Below are 23,124 nucleotides of genomic sequence, written 5' to 3'. Positions count from 1 at the left end.
ACTGTCTTATGCCCTGCATTCTCCAGCCCAGCCCAGGCGGGCTTAGAGCACTTCCGTGCACAATCAATAAGAGAGCAAGGCTGGGGGGATAAATGCAAGGTGGAGGTCGGAGGTGTAACCTAGATCCTCTTTTGAGGACCAGGCCTGGAGCCTTCCAGACCTGCAGTCCTATCCTATCTTCAGCTCCCATCAGGAAATGGCAGATAAAGAGCTTGAGTCTACTTGTCAATTACCTTGTTCAAGGTGTCCATCACATCTTCTTTCTTATGGCTCTTGTAAACCTTTGCCAGCAAAAGCAAGCACTTGACATCATTCATCAAGGATGGGATGTCTTTGACTGCAAAATGGAAACTCAAAGTAGTGTTTTCTGGCCCCTGGGAAGCGGGGCATGGGGGAGGATGGAGGCTGGGTTCAGAGCCCCAACCAGTGCCCGTCCCCTGCCCCATTCTGCAGGAGAAGAGGGTGCGGGCCGGGGGCAGTCTGTCTGCTCGAAGGTTAGGGGAGTGAGGATGCTGACTCACCAAAGTCATGATCCAGTGCCTGCTTCAAAACTTTTTCTGCTTTGTTGAACTTCTTTAACTTCAGGAGCAGTTCAGCCAGATCGTGGCACAGAAAGTCCTGTCCGCTAATCTTCTGGGCAGCCTCATAATAATTAATCGCCTTAGTGCACACAGGAAATATCGGCATCAAGTCTGGTTTTACTCGTGAGCACCTCACACCGTGTGCACACCGCCCCACTCCCCGCCGCAGCCACCGCGCCTGTGTGCCCCTCCAGATCACAGAAGCCTCAGGTGCAAAGGCCTCCCTCCTGGCTCAGGGCCCGAGCCTTAGCCTCGGCAGGTGGTGGGGGGTGGTGGGGAGTTGCTGAGTCCTCCCCTTGGCACCCCATTCAGCGGGCTCTCCCCTCCCACCCAGCCTCCCACCCATGCACCCTCCTCCATCTTCCCTGCTGGGCCGGCCCTCCCCACCCCTTCCCACCCCAGCCCAGCCTGACCTTGGTGTACTGGTGGGTCTTCACGTAAGCTTGCCCAATCCTGCTGATCAGGGATGCGTCGTGTGGGTTCTTTCTGTAGGCCTCGTCGTAGACCTCGAGGGCCTTCTCGGGCTGGTGGGGAAAGGGTCCGCAGTCTCTCTCTTCCCTCTCACTGGAGAAGTAAGTTTTTTTTCGGGGGGGGCACTTGGTGAGGTCATGAGACCTTCACTCACCTCCTGAATGTTCATGAAAGCATCACCCAGTAGCAGGCTGGTGTGAGGGCCAGGCAGATGTTCACAGAGCTCCCTGCAAAAGTAACCAAAACCTTAGCTCAGCCCTGTGCATCCTTCCTATTCCTGAATCCATCTCCTCTTCTTTCCCACTCATTCTGGCTGACATTCTTTCATTTACTCATTCATTCATCACTCAATATTTATTGGCTCAGATGAGGCATGGTGCTAGCTCCCTTAGTTCAGCCTCTCCTCAACTGTCATCTGGACCACAGCCGGCACTTCCACCCACTCCTCTGGCCTCCACTCCCAAACCCCCAGACCCCTCTTCATGAGGCAGCCTGCTCTTTCTAAACCTCCAGTGTGACTATGTCACCCTACTGCTTATTGGTTTCCCACTGCTCTTGGCATCACCTCCCCTTCCTCCTGAATTGCCTAGATAGAGTTTTGCCTGAGGAAGGGGACCAGGGCAGTACCCTTGAAGTCCCAATGTCAAATCGTAGAGACAGTAACTTGGGGCTTCCAATCCCTGCTCTCCATCCTCCTTCACTCACGTTGGTACATCTAAGTCACTGAACATTTCCTCAAGGACAGGCAGAGCCAGGGGCTGGGGCAGAAAAATGATTCCCACCAGGATGTGACCCATAACGGGGGGCAAGCAGGGCTCAGGGCAGATTCACCCCTGTATCCTCACAAGTCAGCCACAAGCTGGTCTGACTGACCTAACCCATGGGAAATTCCCTACTTTCATCAAACACACTCTGAGGACACATTCTGAAGACCCAGGGTAAAGAAGACAATCTGGAGAAAACACTCCCTGAGATGCCACTGGGGCTGGGGCTGTCAGTGCACTGCCCAGGGCTCACCGGTAGCACCCGATGTAGAGGCGGACGTCCTTGCAGGTCTGCAGGTAGATGCTGGCCATCTTCTCCTTGGCCTCCATGTAGCAGGGCTGCTTGGGTGTGATGTTCCTCAGAATGCTCAGTGCCAGGTCTACGTTCCCCTTGCTCAGGGCCAAATCCACGTTGGCAATGGTGATGCGGATCTCCTCCGGTGTGCCACTGAACTCGTTGATGGTGTCCTGCATGACCTTCGTGGCCTCATGCTAAGACAAGGGAACCCAACAGACCCTCCATTTGCTGTCACCCACCACTCCTGGAAGCCAAGGAGAGGATGGCCCACCTCCACCTCAGAGCAGCAGGAAGGAGAGAGAGCCCCTCGGCATCCAGGGCCACTGTTCCTGGAGGGCAGGGCCAGCTGAGGGGCACGAAACCCCTGACTGTAAGAACTTGTTCCCGAGCACCTCAAAGTCTGTTGGTGATTCCTTCCTATGGGAGACCTATGGACGCCTCTCCTTGTACCTTCCTGCTTTCAGTCAAAGATATTTTAACGTTATGGTATTGGGCACATAAAGGTCTATTCCAATTATATCTTCATTGTATATGTACCCTTGATTATTCTAACAAAGTTACTCTCTTTGCCCATTTTGGTGCTTCCTGCCTTTGCCCAGCCAGACCTTCCAAGGTCCCAGGGCTGCCTCATATAGTTGAGCAGGTTGTACACTGCAAAACTTCAAGGGGATGTAACTGGCATCTACTGGAGCTGTGCATTGCCCAACCTGCACGACTACCTGTGGTGGCCCTGGTGGGCCTGTGTGCTCCACCTGCCAGATCCTTATACGGACAGTGACGTAGGCAGGGGACAGATCATGCAGGACTCAGTAGGGTTTGGAGTTTATCTTGAGGGCAATGGGAGCCACTGAAGCCTTTTAGGTAAGGGAGAGGGATGCTCCCAAATGAATAAAGCCTCAAATAAAGCACCAGGAGACATCAGCCAGAATCAAAAAGCCTTGTTCCCAGGCCTACCCTGGACCTCCAGCACGCCCCAGAACCAAGGGGAGAGAGCAGCACATTTCTTACCAGCTCCCCATTCATCCGGAGGGCATCTGCCAATTCCAGTAAGATGGATACCCGCTCGCTGGGCCGCACAGAGGGCCCATGGAACTTCTTGCTTTCTTCCATCTTCAGAATTGGTAATTTTATGATCATCTTCAGTGCCTTTATGGCTTCTGGGTAGTCTCCAGACTTGTTGAGGGCCCTGGCCTTGATGAAGTGATAGAGGGGGTGGTCTCGGACCTAGAGGAGCATAAGCAAAGTGTGGGGCTCCAGCTTCCAGAGGGGAAAAGGCAGGGGACAGTCATCCCACTGAGCCTGCTCCTGCCTTTGGGCCAGCAGAAGGGGCTGAGGGATGCAGGCAGCTCCTGAGGCTACTCTCCTGAACCAAGTGGGGGCTGATGCTAGCTGGGCTGTGGGATGCTGAGCAGGTGACAGGGCATAGGGGACCCCCACCTGGAAGTTGTAGCTGACGCCCAGCTCCAGGCAGTGGGAGCACATGGCAAAGTTGCCCTGAGCCAGGTAGATCTGAGACATGAGGAGGTAGGCGTCCACGGAGGTGGGGTCCAGCTCCAGGCAACGCTGCAGGGTGCTCTGGGCATTCTCTAACTCTCCTAGAAATAATAAACAAATCTCTACATCCAGGGATCCTTGGGACTCTCAGGACCCACTATGTAAAGGCAGAAGGAATTTTACACGTCCTGTTACCCAGAAACACCCAATAGGGCATTTTACCCAGTTCTGTTCTGCTTGACTCAGAGGTTTCTTCCTAAAATTAGAACTACAGTTTTTGCCTTGACCCAGACAAAAGCCAGGAAATTCAAACCTTGGTGTGACACCTCCCTTCTCTCTGTACCCTCAGGGAGATGGCTAAGTTACTTCACTGCTCCCTCTGGAAGCTCAGGGGAACACTGAACTCTCGATTCCCACACCTAAGAGCAGAACAAAATCTAATAATAACAGCAACCATAATAGCCACAACTTAAGAAGCACCTGCTCTGCACCAACATAGGCAGAGCACTTTAGAAAGGCTGGTTTAATGTCTGCCCAGCCCCGCAAGGTTGGTATTATGATGCAGGACTGAAACTTCAGTGATACAAGTCACTCAGCTTGGAAGGGACAAAGTCAGTATTTAAATCCAGGCCTATCGGCTCCTGAGGCTGAGCTCTGAATGCCTTGGCACGTTGAGGCTAAGAGGCCTCCCTGCAGCCAGGCTGGCCCTAAGCAGGTGGCAGTGGCAGCCCAGGAATGGGGTACAGCGAGCTGGTGGGAGAGCCCTCCTCCCTCTGCAGCCAGGTCCCTCAACAGCTCCTGCTTGGGGTCCATCACCAGCTGGTGGGGAACACCTGCTTCTGGGTCCCAAACTCCCTGCTCCTTCCCTTGTGCTGCAGAAATGTGAAGATGTCACCATGACAACCTAAGCAGCTGGAGACCTTGCTTTGTCCCTAAAGGTGCTGGCAGCTGTCAGCACCACTGTGTGTGTGTCGGGATGGGGGCGGTTTCTGCCCTCCCCTTGTACCCAGGAGACCTTCAAGAAGTGGGCAAACCTGGCAGCCGGATGAACACTAGGAGGGCCGAGGATGAAGACCGGGGAGCTCTGGACAGAGTGTAAGCCACACAATGCAGAGCCAGAGGACACAGGCACGCCACGGCATTCTGGAGCCTTTGGCAGACGGGGGTGAAAGGCTGAAGGGAGCAAGGACTTCGGAGAGGACAACAGGCCCCCACGGAGGGTTCTCCCCCTGTTCCCTCTCCCTCCAGAATCTCGGCCTTGAGATGGGACAGGATGGACGGGGACTGTTCTGGCTGCTGGAGGCTCTTAAAGTCTAATGGTACAGGGTCTCCCCTCCTCACAAGGCCTTCCTGACCACCTTTTAAAAACTGCAACCCTGGCACCCCCGCACACCCTCCCCGGCTTTCATTTTCTCCATTGCACAATCGTGCCCTAACAACAATACTGCATTTACTGTCCAAGTCCCCTCACTAGAACACAAACTCCATGGTGGAATTTTTGCCTGTTTTGAGTACTGCTGTCCCCCAGGATCAGAGCAGTACCAGCACGTAATCAACTTCAGTGACTATTACCTGGCACAGATCAAGTAAACCAGGGGTCCCCAACCCCTGGGCCACGGACGCGGCCTGTTAGGAGCCAGGCCGCACAGCAGGAGGTGAGCAGCGGGCCAGCGAGCAAAGCATCCTCTGCCGCTCCCCATCGCTCGCGTTACCGCCTGAACCATCACCCCCACACACACCCCGCTTCTTCGTGGAAGAAAAATTGTCTTCCACGAAACTGGTCCCTGGTGCCAAAAGGGTTGGGGACTGCTGAAGTAAGCTATCAGCAAAAGGGCGGGTTGGAGAGACCCCTGCTGGTGAGGAGTCAGGAAGGTGTCTGGGGGTTAGAGGCTGGAAGGAGTGGGCCCGCCTCCTGAGGGTATGTGTGTGTGGACTACCCCAGGCAGGGAGCCTGCGGACACTCACCCAGGGGCCCCGCCGACCATGAGGACCTACAGGCTCACCTGAGAGATACTTGACCTGGGCCATCAAATACAGCGGGTCGATCAGGGCTGGTGCTGCCTTGACTACAGGATTCAAGATCACAGAGACTTGTTTAAGAAGAGGAGACATAATCTGGCCTGGCGACCGGGGCTGTAGGAACACGGGGGTCTGGCTGTGCGGTTTGCCCTATTCCAACGGAGACTCCGGGAGTGCTCAGAAAACACTCTCGCAGTGTTTTACTTTTTTCCACATGTATATACCATGCACTCCGTACCACCTAGTGCAAGAGCATCAGCTCCCGAGAATGGGGACTTTCTTTTGTTCACTGTTTCATCCCCCCTACCTAGCACGGCATCTGGCACATGGTAGTGCCTTCAATAAATATTTGTGGAATGACATTACAAGGCACTGGGGGGATATTAAGGCGTATGAGATATGATCCTTGCCCACAAGGAATCTTGACTGTCTGGGAAAGCCAGACAAACAAGAAAAGACCAACATACTTCTTAGAAGACGTCTGGCAAAAAGGGAGCCCAGTTCTTCCCTAGGATAAATGCAGACACAGGGGCCAGTGCCCTGCTCCTCCAAGTGCGGTACCTGGACCAGCAAGCATCGGCATCCCTTGGGAGATGCAGGGCTTGTGCCCCACTCCCTGGCTGACTGGTGCGCTGCACGTGCAAGTGTGAAAAGCGCTGGGCTCCCCAACTGCCAGAGGCTCAAGCACCCTGGTGACTTGCCAGGTAGGTCCTGCCTCCGTCCAGACCTGTCCTCAGGACCAACCCCACTCCCACCCCGCCGCCATGAAGATGCACTCTCCTCTAACCTGCTTGGGGCAGAAGACCAAGTACTCCTTGGCGATGCAGACCAGGAAGAGGGGGTCAAGCCTTTCAAAGTACTCGGTGCTCAGGGGGAGGGCCTGCGTGCTGGAGAAGTGCAGCTCAGCCGCTTCCTTCAGCAGTGCCGCGGCCTCCTGCTCTCCCTTGTGCTTCTTGGAAGCCAGGAGGGCTTGGAGGAAAACCAGCACCTGTGGGAGGCAGGCCCAGGTCTTGGAAGCAACACCCTCTGCGCAGAGTTGCCAGAAGCCTGGGCTGTCTTGGGTGCTTTACTGGAAACTGGGGGTGGGAGGAAGGCGGGGCGGGGGCACGATCCTGGAGCAACCCCAGCGCCCAGAGAGCTCTGACCTCGGACTTCCCAAAGGACTGCTGCACCTCCTTCAGGAATTCCAGCTGATGCTCAGCCTCTTCCAGGTGGCCGTCTAAGATCTGGCACCAGATGACCCCTGGGATGGGGCAAAACTAGGATGAGCAGCCAGCTCTGCAGCAGAGCCAGCAGTCCAGCAGTCCAGAGGCAGGGACGGGAGAGTGGATGGCAGGGGCCCTTTCCGACATCTTCACAAACTTAGAGTGGCACATACTCATGGTAAAGAATTCATATCATAAGGCAAGGAAAACATCCCTAGCTCATGTTCTGGCTGTGTCTCTCTCTAGAAAGAACCAACATGAACAGTTTGGGGTATACGCCTCCAAACATCTTTTGAAGCATTTATATGTTATTAGCGTATACCATGTTTTCCCATCAGTTCATACAAATCTACCCCATTCCCTTTAATCATGACATAATATTCCACTGTGGATGTAACCGTTTAGTTAACTACTGCCCTACTGAAGGACTCCTCATTTCACATTTAGTTTGTTTTCAGTGTTTAAATATTACAGTGCCATGGTCTACATTTGTGTGTGTTCTAATTCCTGAAGTAGAGCTGATGGGTCAAAGGGCACGCATATCTAAAACATTGATAGATAAGGCCAACTTGTCCTCCAAGGATATCTGAATTAACATTCCTGCCAAGAATTTGAAAGTGTTCTTTCTTTCCTCACAACCTCACAAACATGCTTCACTCTTTACCAGGTTAAAGAGTGAACAGTAACTCATTTTAATTCACATATAAAAAATTTTTTTAGGGAGAATGAACATCTTTTTATATATTTAATGGTCTTTTCTACTGTGAATTTCCTCCTGATAGCTTTTGCCTGTTTTTCTTTGGATGGACTTCTCTCTCTCTCTATATATATATATTTTTTCTCTTTATATATTTATATTCTCTTTATATATAGTCTTTGTTACATTTTCCATTAGTTTGCCTTTTACCTTTTAACTATTTTATTGTGCCTTTTGCCATCCATTAGTTTTAAGTTTTTACGTAGTCATATTGGTCATTTTCCTTTACAGTTTCTGAGTTTGTGGTTAGGCTTAGCATCCCCCAGGAAACCCAAGTCCAATTTAATTTTTATCTTTAAATACCTAACTCATCTGGAATTTATTTTTGAGGATAGTGTGAGATGGGTATTTACCTTTATTTTTTTCATAATGGAGAGTCAGGTGTCCAATCACAAGTTATTGAAACTATGGGTTTGAAATGTCATTTGTATCATAAGACCTGTTTCTATCCCATTTATCTATTTGTTTATTCCAGTGTTGGCCTCAAACTGACTTAACTACTTTTTTTAAAAAAAGCATTTAATATTTATTTATTGCTACGTTGGGTCTTCCACTACTTATTTTTTTTAAAGCATTTAATATTTATTTATTGTTACGTTGGGTCTTCGTTGCTGTGCGTGGGCTTTCTCTAATTGCGGTGAGCAGGGGCTACTCTTTGTTGCAGTGCACGGGGTTCTCATTGTGGTGGCTTCTCTTGTTGTGGAGCATGGGCTCTAGGTGCACAGGCTTCAGTAGTTACAGCATGCGGGCTCAGCAGTTGCGGCACTTGGGCCCTAGAGCGCACGGGTTTCAGTAGCTGTGGCGCATGGGCTTAGTAGTTATGGCTCGCAGACTCTAGAGTGTAGGCTCAGTAGTTGTGGCGCTTGGGCTTTGTTGCTCTGCGGCATGAGGGATCTTCCTGGACCAGGGCTCAAACCCGTGTCCCCTGCATTGGCAGGCGGATTCTTAACCACTGCACCACCAAGGAAGTCCAGACTTAACTACTCTTGTTTTGAGACATGTTTTGATATTGGGAGGACAAATCCCTTCTCTTCCTACTATTCTTCTTTTACAAGATAGTCCTTGGCCATTTTGGTGCAATTATTTCTGTCTTCCTAATCACCAACTTGGTTTTCAATTATATCCATCCCACTATTTGGCTCATCTATGGAATTTTTTACTTTGCAATAATCATATTTTAAATTTTCAGCAACTCTTTTTTGTTCTCTGTATTTTTTCCTAGTAGCATGTTCTTTACTTACTGACATAATACCCTCTAGAGCCAGCCAATATGGGAAGTGTTTGGGGGAAAAAGTCTTTTCTGTATCTGGCCTTAACTTTGCTCCTCAGATGGGCACTGCTTTGCACGTTCCACTTGGTTCCTTTTTCAAACTGCTAGTAGATTTATAAATGGACAAGAGTGATGAGTATTAGCATCTGGGGCAGATTTCCCAAATTGTTAAGGTCACTGATTTTCCCAGACGGGCCAGATAAGATGGATGAATCCAGGACACACAAGAGTGGGCTCGGCCTGGGCTGGAGTGTATGGACTTTCCTTTTGGCTGATTGGCTGGGGATCTCCCTTGAATGAGGAAGTGGGGAAGGACTCAGCCTGGTGGAGGAACATTTTGGGGGATTTGCCTATGTGCCGGGCATCCAAGTCTTTTGGTCCTTCATGTCCCTGATGGTGGTGGGACGTCATGGTGGGGGGGGCTCTGTTTTGCTCCCTCCTACCTCACCACCTGGTAGACCCTCCCTGATCCCATTCTCTGGCTCTCAATAACCCTCCTGTTATCTCAATGACTACCCTATGGCATGTTTTGCTCCCAGCCTCTGGGGACCCTGAGCTTATGTTTTTAAAATTTTCTTTTTCCTGGAGCCCTTTGGGGAAAGCTGATCTACTCATTTCTTTAGCTGCCCCAACCCATGTTGGCTTATGGGTTTCTAGACCTGCTTGGAGTTTCCATTTGTTGGATGCAATCTGCTTTGTATCTTCTAAAAATGAGAAGTCCTTCAAAGTTCCTGGTCCATCTAAGGCACCTTTCCCTGTTTCTGGGGCTGCTACAGGGACTCATTATCTTTTTAAAAGGTCGCCCATGACTTTTGTGGGATTTGGGGAGGGAGGAAGAGGCGATGACGGATGAGTCAGCCTGACGTATTGAACCAGAAATCAAGACCAGTCACTTGGATTGCTGTTTTGATTGTGCCGCACAGATGAGGAGCCTGGAGTGTAGACAGAAGTGACTTGCCCACAACTCCTCAGAGCCAGGGTAAGAAGCCAGCCTGCCTGGAACACTGGTCATGAGGCTGCCCCCACTAAGATCAAACACTGCTGCTTCAGGATTCACCAGAGACACCGATTTGAGGGCTTTGTGTAAAAATGAAAATCGGGCTCCGGAAAATTCATTTGACATTTAGATAAAGCCGGAGGGAAGCACTGGGACAGACAGGGAAGTAAAACTCTCAAAACTGCTCACTCTGGTGGCCTTTCAGCTCAGGGGCCTGAAGAGGGAGGGTCTACAGAGGTGAGCCTAGAGGCTTTGGGGAGGGGTGCTCTGGCAGTAGAACCTTCTCCCACACTGGCCTGGTAAGGCCTGAGAGGAGGCAGGGCTGACTGAGCGTAATGGGCTGGGTATGGCTATTGGAGGTCGGCTGTAGATCAGAATGGCTTTGACCACTTTTGAGAATTCCTGTTCCTCTTACATCTGTACTTGTAGATTCGTGGACAGGCACCCCATCATACAACGCAGCCCCAAACTCACACACACCCTGGGGAGAATGCTTCCCAGCCCACTCTCTTCTGGACCCACGGCGGCCACCCTGCTTGGCTCCCAGCCCCCGCCCTACCACCCCTCGCCCTGCCCTGCCTGCACAGACCAGTCAAGGCAGCCATGCTGCTCTCGTCCAATTTCATGGCCTCCGAGTACCACAGAGATGCCTCCTTCACTTGGTCCTGCAGGATAAAGAGGTAGCCCAGCTCTGTGGCCACGTGGGCGTAGGAGGATGTGGCCATGAAGGTTCGCTCGAGGAAGCTACACACCAGCTGCAGAATCGCCTGGTGCCTCCCAGACTGCAAGGCACAGACACGGGAATGGGGAAATCAGTCAGGCCAGCCTGTCTGAGCACGGCCGTGTCACTCTGGTGGGACTAGGGGGTGCTCAGGAGAGCCCAAGAGGTACCCTGTGTCCAGGCAGCTGGGTCCGGGTAGCTGTCCACCTCCCAAAGAACCCCCCGCTGGCCACATCTGTGGAACCCGCCTCCAGCCGCAGGCCCTCTGAGGGACCCAGCCCCTGTCTGGCCACAGTCATTGGTCCAACGAGTCACCAGGAGGTTTTTCACAAATTGAAGTTGCATGAGAGAAACTCTTTGTGTCCCACTGATGGAAAGTGGCTCTGAAGGCTGTGAGCAGCCACTTTCCCTGCCACACGTGGAGAATGAGGCAGAGAGAATCAGACATAGTTGTGGAGGACAAGAGGGTATCCCAGTGGCATTCGACTCCCCAGAGCTGCCCCTGTTCTTATGGCAATTCCTTCTAGTAAATCTGGCTCTGGGGCTCAAGGGTCTGACACAGACAGATTGTTTGGCAGCCTGGTCTGTTTGCACCTTGCCTGGCATCAGAGAGGCCTAGGCAGGCCAGCCTCACCAGGTCTCTTCCACAGAAAGGATATGGGAGTCCGGTGCTCCAGCACCCTGAGGTTAGAGCTGGGCGTTGCTTTGCTGTACCACAGCTGTGCCACTGCCCTCTTTCCCCAAACAGGGCGCCTCCCTCTCTGAAAGCACTTCTAGACCTCACCTCCGTGATCTTCATAGCATCTTTGAAGGACATGTAGGTGCAGGCTACAGAGCCCACAATTCAGTGATTGGCTGGAGGCAGGCAGTGGCCCCGGGGTCTGGGCCACCAGCCTGAGAGGCCAAGTTTAAGCCAGAGAGGGGAGGTGCAGGGTCCTCAGGGAGCTTCCAGGGAGCACAGGTCTCCCCCGGGGAACATAACAAGAAGCATTCGTTCAGAAACCAGGGAACACCTTCTTACCAGTCTGCCAACCACAAGAATTTTTTTAAGATGGAGGCTTGGATTTTGGGGCTCTCTTGTTTCCAGCGCCTTAATCAGATTTCTAACACGCTCAGCAGCCTACAAGAACAAAACACAATGTCAAAGGCAGTATATAAAAGGGGAGTGGGGCAGAGGTTCTCAACTGTGGCTGCCCATGAACACCAGCTGGGAGATCTTAAAAACACCCAGGCCCCCAAGCCAGCCCCAGAGATTCAGAGTTAATTGGCCTTGGGCGGGCCCAGGCTTCAGTATTACTTCGGAGCCTCATTGGCGGAGCTTTCAGGAGCATTATTCATCCCAGAGCTGGCACTGCCGCTTTGTTCATGAATCTGTGAAGAGCAGCTGCCCTTTGGGACACCCCCAGGCAGGGCCAGGAGCCACCTGTCATGGTGCCCACATCACAGCCCACCAGGCTGGCAGCAAACCACCTGGGCTGGCCCAGGAGCAAATGGTCAGGGCAGGTCCCTGGCCCCAAACCCCTGCTCCATTTTGATGTGAGTCACCACATTGGTGCTTCCCTGTCATTCCAGTGAATGCTCCCAACGACCCTGTAAGTCAGTGTAACTATAGATACCCGAATTTTTCAGTCCAGCAGATGAAGGGTCAGAAAGGTTAGGTCATTTTCTCAAGGTTACCCAGCCAACGAGGTGGCTGACTGACTCCAAAGCCTGCGTTCTTTCCAATGGACTCTTCTGCCCACTCTCTATGTGGGAGTAGGGAGTTTTTAGTCCCCAGCTGCAAAGAAGTGCCAAAACAGAAGCCCGGGGTAGGGTGGATCTTTTTTGCAAGACAAGAACTGGGCAGCCTGAGCTGGGGCGAGGGGCAGATCCCAGAGTTTGAGGTGGGAACGAAGGAGAAGAATTAAATGCTAATTGCCCTTGGGTCTAACCTTCAGGCCAGGCCTTAGGAAGGCCTGCCCAGGGCTCTGGGGTCTCAGGGAGCGGAGGACATGCCTGTTCTCTTGTTCTGACCCAGAGACAGTGGTAGAGCCCTTTTCGAGGGTTCCTCCCAAATACGAACGGTGCCCTCCACCTCACCTCACCCCACAAAATCCGTAATTTCAGAGCTGGCCAGATGGAACCAGAAAACTTCCTCTCCCCACCATGACCCCTTACAGCCTCTTGATTTGTCACACTACCTGCAGAGGCAATGTCTTTATTCAGAAGGCAGGGTTTTAGCTGAATACACAAACTCTTTTTGAAAATAAGAAGCTGTCTGGGCATGGAGGTTTTCATTAAGAATTCTAGGTGCTTCTGACTGGATGTGAGGGCTCTTTGGGGTTTCTTTGGAAAACTACAAGGCTTAGGAGCAAGTCTGGGGCCAGGTACTGCCTGGTACTGTCAATACCTGAGCAATTCCAACCATTCCCTAAAAAAAGGCATTTCCTGAAATATGAAACACAACTGTGGGGAATTCCCTGGTGGTTCAGTGGTTAGTACTCAGCACTTTCACTGCCGTGGGCCTGGGTTCAATCCCTGGTCATGGAACTAAGATCCTGCAAGTCGTGTGGTGTGGCAAAAAAACAAACAAGAAAACCCCAAACAAACAAACAAAACCCCCACAACCATGACTTCTATCAGGTAACATGGAGCAAATTATTGTAGTACACTGGGCACTGTTCCCAGTTGTCCCACCTGTCATCTTAGTCCTTATAACAAGCTCACGGAGTGGGTGGAATTATCTCCATTTTACAGATGAGCATCCTGGGGCTTATTCAGGCTCATTCCCTGCCCAGGGTCACACAGGGAACATGTGGCAGAACCAGAGTTAGCCTCACTGCTGGCCTTTGGAACTGTGTGGCTCAAAGACCAAACCAGAGCAGACCACCCTGGCAGGGAGTATGGAGGAGGGGGCAGGGAGCTGAGACCCAGGGAGCCCCCTCCAATGCCTTGGGGGTGGAGGTGCTGTGAGGGGTCCCTCCTTGGCTGTGTTGGTTTCAAGGCGTAACTTCTGAGTCTTGAAAGAACTTACTGTGGTTATGTTTCCTTCTCTTGCAAGCTCATGCACAGCTAGAATTTGGCAGGCATCAATATTGCTTTCATCTTTTTCTAGGATTCTGAAATAGGAGGAGGAGCCACGTGAATTGAGAATGTTCAGAGGCAAGGCTAGGAAGGTGTGGCGGCAACTTCTGATTGTCTCCTAACATCCATTCTCCCCTTCTCCTTTTAATAATAGAACCCCCAAACTTGGGGCACAGGGCTACCGGAAAAGACTACATTTCCCAGCCCCCCTTTGCAGCTCAGGAGTGACCATGTGATTAATTTCTGCCCAACAGGATGCAAGCGGAAGTGCCCAGGATATATCCAGTGGTGCCCCTACAGCATGCCTTCCATTTCTTCTCTTTCCTCCTCCCTGCTGGTTGGAATGTGGACCACGTGAGCAACATCTTAGGAACAGGACAGCAATGAGAGAGAAGGGAGGGGCCTGGGACCCTACAGAGTTAAGCTGTCATCCTAGCCCTGGCCTACCACCCAAACTTTTCCCTGAGAGAGGAATAACATCTTATGTTATTTAAGTCACATATTTGGGGGTGTCTTTGTGACAGAAGCCCATTATGTCCCAAATAGCACAGGTATGACCATGGTGCCAAGGTCTGGGGGGGCCAGAGAGGTGCTTGGGGGGCAGTCTGCAGCTGTAAGATGGAAAGGAACCTTGGTTTCCATCATATGTCCTTGGGAAGATGCAGCTCCTGATCATATTGTGGAGTTTTCTATATTCTGTTTCTTTTCTTTTCTTTTTTGGCCACACCAAGTGGCATGCAGGATCTTAGTTCCCCAGTCAGGGATCGAACCCATGACCCCTGCACTGGGAGCATGGAGTCTTAAACACTGGACCGCCAGGGAAGTCCCAATATTCTATTTCTTTACAGGAAATTTCATATTTTTCAGCCTGATCAGGGAATGGCCCTTCTGCTTAATTGATGGTTACTCTAAATGACATATAAAATTCCAACACGATTAGGCACAGTCAACAGTCAAAGACTTCTAAGCATTTATGATGAATTTGAAGGCACTGGGAACCTCATAATTTGGAAATTAAAAGAAACTTTTAAAAGATGTATGGACTAAAAAAGAATCAGAACGAATGTTAGAAAATTCTTAGAACCAAAAGACACTGAAAATACTACTGAAGTATCCAAATGTGTAGATACTGTTAAATGGTACCTCTAGGGACATTCATAGACTTAAATGCTTATCTTCTAAAAGAAGATTGAGAATGGCCAGGCATCCAACCCAAGAGTCAGACAATAGCAACAGAGTAGCTCCAGAGGAGGTAGTTGGCAGAAAATAATAAAGAGCAGAAATTAATAAATTAGGAAACAAAGATAATAGCATCAACAAAACTCAAAGCTGGTTCTTTAAATGAAAGAGACAAATTATTTTAGTATCAGTGGAGAAAAATAAGAGAGAAGGAAAAAATGAACAATTTTTAGGGCTGAAAAGAGATACACACCTACAGAGAGCAGAGATTTAAAGAGCAATGGGGATATGTATAACTGACTCACTTTGTTATAAAGCAGAAACTAACACACCATTGTAAGGCAATTATGCTCCAATAAAGATGTTAAAAAAAAAAAAAAAAGAGCAATGCGGGAGGGGCTTCCCTGGCAGTCCAGTGGTTAGGACGCCACGTTTCCATTGCAGGGAGCATGGTTTTGATCCCTGGTTAGGGAACTAAGATCCTGCATGCCCTGTGGTGTGGCCGGAAAAAAAAAAAAAATTAAAGAGCAATGGGGGAACTCTATGAGCTGGGAAACCCTCCATGAGGGAAGGTGTTGGGTGTTGGACTCAACCCACTGGCACCAAACACCATCTCCCTGCAGGTGGATGCGGCAGGGCCTGGGCAGGGAGGCCGCACACACTCAAGGTTGAGGCCTTCAGCCAGGTGTTTCCAGGTATCCTGTGGGCCCAAGGCAGAGCCTCCAAAGCAAGCTCTTGACCCAGCTCCTGCCAAGGACACCGGCCAGGTGTCAACTGTGAGAGAGGGCTGCTGAGGACCTGCCCAGGCTTGGCACAGGCTGGAATCACTTTCAGTTTCCTACCAGCGCCTCTTTCTGAGACTCAAATTCCAGCTATCATCAGAGGAGTTATCATCCCTCCACAGGGAAGGAAGAGGTATGTTTGTGTTTTGTTTTATTTTTCCCACACACAACTTAGTAAAAACTTGTAGTGGTGACTCATGGTCACTCAGAAAAAAACGTAGTCCACTAACTCTTTTTAGGAAGAAAATTGGTACTGTACGTTTTAGGATTACTGTGATAAAAATAGTTAAAGCGTTAGAGGTTAAAGAGATAAGTTTCAGTTATCTAGAAAATTCCTTTCTACAAAACCCTCCATCAAACATCCCTCCCCTGAAGCCATCTTTATCTCTATTCACAGTGAAAGTGCTTCAGGATCACCCTATACTTGGCATCTGGCTTCCACAGACCGCATAACTCCGGAACCCTAGGCTGTCTTCCGGATGCACTCAGCTTGCTACTAAAGTCTTCTCTCAGGCAACAATGACCTTTGTCCCCTGAAGTTTTTATTAACGCATATCGCACCCACAGTTTTTAAAAGTAACTAATACAATAGTCCCTTTCTCCCTTTACTCTCCCCTCCCCACCACTCCTCAGAGACAACTGCTCTTTACCCTGTAACTCTTGTTGCTTTGGGTTCCTTTGGTAGTTCCCTCCATCTCTCTCCTAAACACTATGCTTAGACCTCTTGACAGGCCTGTTTCTTGATTCCTCCACTGCAGGTCTCTGCTGTCGGCTTCCTGCTATGACAGGTAAGTGTCTAGTTCATGTCCATCCTCCCTCTCCTCCCCCGCCCCCAATGTCATAATGTCACTATTCATAACTCCTGTTGACAATACTGACTTTTGTGTCTTACTCCATCAAGTACACAGCAGCTCCCATCTCGCCTCTGTGTAAGATGGGAACGATTAGCCCCCTTGGCTAGCAAAGGAAGGAAATAGCAGGTTGGCCCCACTCCTCACCTGTGTCCCGTTTCTACCGTCTGCTCCCAGTCCTGCCGAGCCAAGAACAGCCGCATCTTTAGGACCAAGGCCGGCAGGAAACTGCCCCAGGCGACGGTGATCTGGTTCACCACCTCCAGGGCCCCCGAGTAGTTCTGCAGCATCATGAAGTACGTTGCCTGTCGAAAGCCAAAGAAAAGAGTCCCACTGGTGCCCACGAAGGATGGAGGGGTGTCAGGGTCCCCACCAGGACAGGAGCAGAGCCTGACATGTGGGCAGGATCCATCACTCAGAGTGACAAATCAGGGTCCACAGCCGTCTTGGGTTCCTTGAGAGACAAGGCAGGGGCTCCAGGAGATGGCTGAGCCCTGAGCAGGCCTGGGACAGAGCAAGGTCATGGGAGGGCCCCCCCGCCTCCCCACCCCCCACCCCCAGCGGAGAAGCTGGAGTTGCTGGGCACTTTCCAATTCCACATATGGCCCATCATTTCCCATTCACTTTCCTAAAATTCACCACTGAAAACTGCTCACTGGGCCAGTGCAGCAACTCAGAGTCGGTTAGGGTTTGCAGGTAACCCTCCCCTCTCCACGGCAAGCCTGCGGTGCTTTTTCCGCTCTCAAGGCACACCTGGCTGGGGTCATGGCCTCTGCAGGCAGCCAGCCACCAGGCTCTCCTGGGTGAGTCATGACACAGATGCCTGAGGGGCAGAGGGCAATGCTCCCAAAAGGCTTGAAACTGGACTCCGAAAGGATGGCTTCAGTTTACAGTAACCCTCCATTAAGAGACTTATTAAAAACAAGAGGAGGATTATTCTAAATAAAGATATATGCATAAACGTGTTCACTGTAGAACTCTTTCTAAGTGTATAACTAGAAACAATCTCGATATCCAAACAATAGGAGGCGGGGTCGGCAAATTACATTAGGCCCACACAACAGGGGCCTGGCTTTAGGCAGACATTCAGAATGACACGTGCTTATGATATAACCTTACATGAAGAGAAAGAGACCAAACGGTAAGATGCCCTATGATTACAACTATATGAACTACCCACACTATCTCCCACCCCATGGTGGGTGCTGTGTGTGACCTCCTTCAGGAAAAGGGGAGTTGGACGCTGACAGCTCTTGGGGGAGTCTCCCTCCTGGGATCACCCGTGGCTGCAGGCAGCTGCCTGGTACCAGGTCACACACCTCCGCGAGGGGTAGGTCACACACCTCCGCGAGGGGCAGGTCACACAGTCAGCATCTTGTCAGTGAGGGAGTCAGTGAAGGGCCATCCCAGCTCCATAATTCCAAGCAGAGCCGGCTGAGGCCTTCACTGGAGCTGCTTCACAGCCCAAGTTCTCTCTCCTGCTTCTTTCACTTTCTCCACAAGTGTTGGTCCCAAGGGCATAACCTGCTAAACCTCCTGTGAGATAACCTCATGGCCTCTGCTCCCCAGAAAACCACCGAAGGCACACCCCGAACCAATGCGTAGAAGAAAGACTCGGACATGGCCCTAAAATGTTAACATGGGTTGTTCGGGGGTGGTAGGGCTAAGGATGCCATTTTAAATCATCTTTTGACCTTCTTAGACTTCTGGTTTTTTAATGAGTAACTATTCAATTTGTAAGAAAGGATATACAAACAGAAGAGGATAAGAGGATAGTTTTTCCATCATAGATTGATTCAACGAGGGCCACATCAGAAAAAGGAAACAATTTAAATTAAGGTCAGAAAATACAAAACACATACCTCCCTTCTCTTATGGCCACTAAGTGAATTTAACAGGTTAGATGAGAAAGTGTGAAAGAAAGATGCATAGAAAAGGGGCAGTGGGTGAAAACAAAAGGCAAAGAGACAAAGCCTGCCAGAGCTGAGGAAGCCTAGCCTCCAAGAAGACCCCACACAGGCAACGGAAACTCAAGATTGGGCAGGTAGCAGGGAGGACTGGAGCAGGCCCGGGGCTGTTCTGAGTCCCTGATGCTCTCCAGACCTTTGTTCCTCATCCACCAGCTGGGGGGTCTAGAGACTGAGGTCTCTGGGTGGGGACATTCTTGCCCCTCCTACCTTTCCCATCAGCCCCAGAACATCTTTGGTGTCCTGAATGCCATACTCGAGGTACTTGATGGATTTCTTCACAGTGTGGGGTTTGTCTGAGCTGAGGTCCACCCAGCCTCTGAGCACGTAGCCCTGGCATAAGAACAAGGGGAAAGATGAAGTGCTTGGTCCTGTATTGCCTCCATCCAGACTGCCTCTCCTGCCCACATCCCGCCCTTTGTCATTCCACTCCCTGAGGCCCTGCTGGGCACCACTGCTCCCAGATCCCAGGCGAGTCCTGCTTTCTCCCTACAGGCCTTCACACCTCTTGTTCCTTCGTCTGGAATGCCCTTCCCAGTACGCGTCCCCCAAACCAAGTCCCTTCATCTGATTAACCACCACCAGTCTTTAAAACTCAGCCGAGGAGGCCCCTCCTGTAGGAGGCTTTCCTTGACCTTCCAGGCTGGGTTGGGGCCCTCCCTATGACCCCCATGGTTCTCTTGCCCCTTATGGAGGCACTACCACCCGTCTTGTCATTGCGTGTTTATTTTACACTGGGGTCAGGGCGCCAGGGTAGGGCCACTCCAGCTCTCTCCACTTCTTAGACCAGCACAGGGCCTAGCCTGCATGGGAAGCCAGGAATGCCCTCTGAGCGGGCAAGTGGCCATACTGAGCTCATGGGCCTTGGTGGCTCCCCTTCAGCCTTCACCCTGCCTCGCCTGGCAGGTGCCACAGGCCAGGTCCAGGAGGCAAGGTTAGAGGGGTGCTTGGAAGACCCTGCCCTGAAGCATCTCTCACGGCCTAGAGCAGGTTTCTCAATTCTTTTCCATTACTGGCCTCCTAAGGAGACTTTTTAGTCATTTCTCCCCTAATCATTCCCTCCCCCTCCAAGAAATTTTAATATCACAGATATACCATTTATGTACTGTGTTTATATCTGTATTTTATATACAAACAGTGAGGTTTTTTTCACCCCCTCCTCCAATAACCAATTTTCACCCCCTTGGGGGGCTGGGGTGATATATACCCTGCTGAGATGCATGGCTTAGACTGAGGCTTTTAATTCTACCATGAGTACAATTCTACAGCACATGACATCCACTGCATATGAGATCTGTGTGAGCCACCACTGACACCTAGCAGATCACTGCAAGGAAGGAATACAGGCCCAGTGTAGTCAGCTCACCTAGTTTTTCAAAAGAACCAAGAAATCTGGACTTTTAGGTAAAAAATCTTCTGATTTCTAAATGTCAGCAAACTAATTCAAGATTTTAAAAATATATAGTGCAGGCCATAAAACCTATCTGCAATCGGACTCTATGGACAAAGGCCAGTGTGTAGTTGTCTAAACCCTGAGCCAGCATGGGTCTTGTTGGTGTCTGGGTGTGGCCCTCCCCCAGCCCCAGGGCCCTCCATGGGAGTAAGGGCCACCCTTTAGGATGTGTTTGGACACTGCTTTCTTTGGCTGTTGCCCCCATAATGCCCAGGGCTGGTACCTCTCTGGAGCTGCTGGAGACCTTCAACGTGCGGTCAATGTATTCCTTGGCCTTGTCATGGCGGCCCATGAGCCACAGGAAGAGGCCGGCATAGTACAGGGCAGTCCCGCTGGCTGTCTTGCGGATTTCCTTCAGGCTGCTCTCAAGTTCCTGAATTGCTTCTCGGTCTGGGAATCCGAGAGAGAGGAGGAGGGGGACAAGTTAGGATGGGGAGGTCTGTCTGGCCCTGCCTCTCCACGCTCTGGGCCTCCCTCAACACACGGAGCCAACTACACGACAGCCCAGGGCCTGGGAACCAGGAACACTGGCCCGTGTGATGCCACAGGAGCTGCCCAGCCCTGGAACTGGGTTTGCTGGCTGAGATTTATCTTTTCTCCTCTGTGCCCAGCAGTTTGCTGGGCAGACAGATCAAACCTGAACCCCCCACCTCAGGCCCAAAATCCATTCCGGGTGAGGAAATTGTAGTTTGTACGTAGTTTCTTAGAATCTCTTCCTGACTCTAGAGAGGTGCAGATGAGGGGCAGAATTTTTTATTTTGGCTTGGTTGTTCTCGACAAGATCTTGGCAAGGGAAACCAGGGTGTCTCCCAGCTCTCGGGATGTGGAAGGAGGACCCCTCCCACTGTCATGCTTTCTGCCTGCGGCTCCCACTCAATTGGGCCTGGGCATGGGGTCTTCTTTGAGGTCTCCATGGGGAGGGGAGGGGAACCACTCCTCACAGCATCTGCAGTCTCGAGTGCACACACCTCCTGCAGCCCAAGAGGGGCTATATCTCTGGAGTGGGGCTCTCTTTTCCCCACTGGGCCAGGCCTGGCTGAGCATGGCTGCACTCACCGATGGTTTCACAGCACTTGTGAGCATAAATGAGAGCCATGACGGAGCACAGGGACACATCTGGGTGATTCTGGATGCTCTCTAGGCTGCTGATGGCATCCTGGATGCGCTCTGTGAAGACAGCCCAAGTGGTTATTCTCTGGGGCTCCATGCTCAGAGGGCAGGAGGCTCCATGGCAGACACAGGGCTGACCCAAGGCTTGGTACCACCTGACCCAAGACTTGGACTAACTAGTCCAAAAGGTCACTAGTGGCCCAAGTTCCCTGAAGACTGAAGCTTCCTGAAAGGGCTGCTGGCACCATGGTCCAGGAGTATGCACAAGGATTCCTGTAGGTTGGTTCTGAAGAAGGACCTCTGTGCATTCCCAGCTAGCTGCTCAGCTATATTTATCCTTCCATGTCCACTGACATTGGCCATGGGCAGCTCAGCTGGCCCCCCGCCCAGGACGACCTTCTAAATGTCAGTGAGTCGCACCTCCATGGGCCCCACTTCTCTCCCTGCTCCTGTCCCACACCTGCCTGTGGCCACACCTACCACTTCCTCCTTTTTCTGCACTACTGGCTCTCAGTTTCCAAGCCTGGGATTGGTTCAATAATCTTGCAGTCATCTTTCCCCCCACTCATTTTACAGATAGGGAGACTGAGGTGCAGAGCAGGGGTAGCGAGGTCTCTAAGGTCTCAAAAGTGAACTAGATATGGATTACATTCTGTGGATTAACCTGGGAATCTAGCTACTGAGTGTAAGACTTTTTCCATGGGAACATGATTGGGGTAGAAGTAGGCATCCAGGTGGAGCCAGCACATTAGTGCTGGGCTAGTGCCTGAGGTCAGAAGGCAACACTGACGAGTCCCTACCTTCTCTGAGGACTCCATAGGCTTTAAAGAACTGCAGCACTGGGTCATTGCTGAATTTTTCCAGGCCCACGGCCGCGGCCTGCTGCACATGGCGGAAGTACTTTTCTTGGCTGTAATAAATGATCCCAGCCTGCGAGGAGGAAGACACAGTTGCAATAGTCCCAGCCCCTTTTCTGTCTGTTCTGACCTGCTCCCTCCCCTAGTCCCTTCTCCTCTTCCAATTCTGTAAAGAGAAGAGAAAGAATATTCAGACCTCATCCCATTCCTCCCCAGCCCCAGGAACAGCTCCATACAGTTTTCTTGGGAAGGAGTTTGGAGATGTTTGTTTTGGAATTAACCACAGATTCTGGTTCAAATGTGATGGGGAGTTCAACTCAGGTTTTGCCTTAGGAAGGGAATAAGGGGGAAGAAAGTGAACCGATAATAAGAATCATGACGCCAGTACTTAGAGGTACAAGTTATTGTGGGCTAACCACCTGTGGGGAAGTGTACCAAGGGCTTTACGCCCATCATCTATGCATTATCCTCTCCATATCCTTCACAGTTAAGGAAGCCGAAGCCCATGGAGGCTGTGGCTTGACAAAGGTCACATAGTAAGAGGCGCTGAGATTTCAAAGTGAAGTCTCACTTCCCCTAAGGTTTGTGGGTGCCGGGGTTGGGGACAGATGTGGTTGGATTGTGAACAGGCTTGTGGGCCATATGAAAGAGCCCAGACACCATCCTGAGGGTAATAGGAAGCAGCTGGAATGGTTTTAAGCGTTGAGCACGGCGGGGGGGGGGGGGGGGGGCGGGGCGGGGGATGTACTCAGGTGTGTGTTTTTGCAAACACTCTGGCTTGTGTGTGTGTGTGTGTGTGTGTGTGTGTGTTGGGGTGGTCGTGGATGTTGGTGGCGGTGGTGGTGGTGGTGGCGGTGGTGGTGGGGGACTGCTGGTGAAGAGAGCTGAAGCAGAGAAACCAGTTGGGAAGGGGACTGTTGCGGGTGCCCAGAGGGGAGATGGTGGTGATCCTGGACTAGGAGATAAAAAGTGGGTGATCTCAGGAGACATTTAGGAGCTGATACTTCCTGCCGATAGACAGGATCTAGAGATTAGTATGGGAAAGAGTAAAGGCTGGGGGAGCAAATGGTGGTGCGATCCACTGAGGTGAAGGACCCAGAAGAGGCACAGACAGGGGAAGGGGAGATAATGGCTAGGTGATGGAGCTGGGTTTTTATGCTTTGGTTTGGGGCAGCTCGGGGATAGGACTGGGTGGGGATGATGACTGTGGGCTCAGAGAACACTAGAGAGGATGCGCTTGCCACGGAGAGTGAGGCGAGAAGGGACGAAGGCAGCCTGAAGAGGC

At 51.2% G+C, this 23,124-nt stretch overlaps 1 protein-coding gene across 1 annotated transcript in view; it reads right to left on the bottom strand.

The window, feature by feature from the left end:
* Window positions 1-23,124, bottom strand: part of TTC21A (tetratricopeptide repeat domain 21A) — a 30,022-nt gene that overhangs the window by 6,506 nt on the left and 392 nt on the right. The window contains exons 2-19 of the mRNA XM_060162192.1: window positions 21,783-21,912; window positions 20,929-21,039; window positions 20,096-20,262; window positions 18,630-18,752; window positions 16,600-16,757; window positions 13,591-13,675; window positions 11,599-11,697; window positions 10,446-10,638; window positions 6,773-6,870; window positions 6,415-6,615; window positions 5,612-5,741; window positions 3,552-3,709; window positions 3,123-3,338; window positions 2,070-2,308; window positions 1,207-1,279; window positions 995-1,105; window positions 522-660; window positions 234-337 (exon numbers count right to left, since the gene is read on the bottom strand). Of these exons, the coding sequence (XP_060018175.1) occupies window positions 234-337; window positions 522-660; window positions 995-1,105; window positions 1,207-1,279; window positions 2,070-2,308; window positions 3,123-3,338; window positions 3,552-3,709; window positions 5,612-5,741; window positions 6,415-6,615; window positions 6,773-6,870; window positions 10,446-10,638; window positions 11,599-11,697; window positions 13,591-13,675; window positions 16,600-16,757; window positions 18,630-18,752; window positions 20,096-20,262; window positions 20,929-21,039; window positions 21,783-21,912 (2,535 nt within the window). The remainder of the gene's footprint in view (window positions 1-233; window positions 338-521; window positions 661-994; window positions 1,106-1,206; window positions 1,280-2,069; window positions 2,309-3,122; window positions 3,339-3,551; window positions 3,710-5,611; window positions 5,742-6,414; window positions 6,616-6,772; window positions 6,871-10,445; window positions 10,639-11,598; window positions 11,698-13,590; window positions 13,676-16,599; window positions 16,758-18,629; window positions 18,753-20,095; window positions 20,263-20,928; window positions 21,040-21,782; window positions 21,913-23,124) is intronic.

This window comes from Lagenorhynchus albirostris, chromosome 10 (genome assembly GCF_949774975.1).
Source record: "Lagenorhynchus albirostris chromosome 10, mLagAlb1.1, whole genome shotgun sequence".
NCBI classification, from domain to species: domain Eukaryota; kingdom Metazoa; phylum Chordata; class Mammalia; order Artiodactyla; family Delphinidae; genus Lagenorhynchus; species Lagenorhynchus albirostris.
Note: the sequence above shows the minus strand (reverse complement) of the source record. Positions and strands in the feature narration are given on the sequence as shown.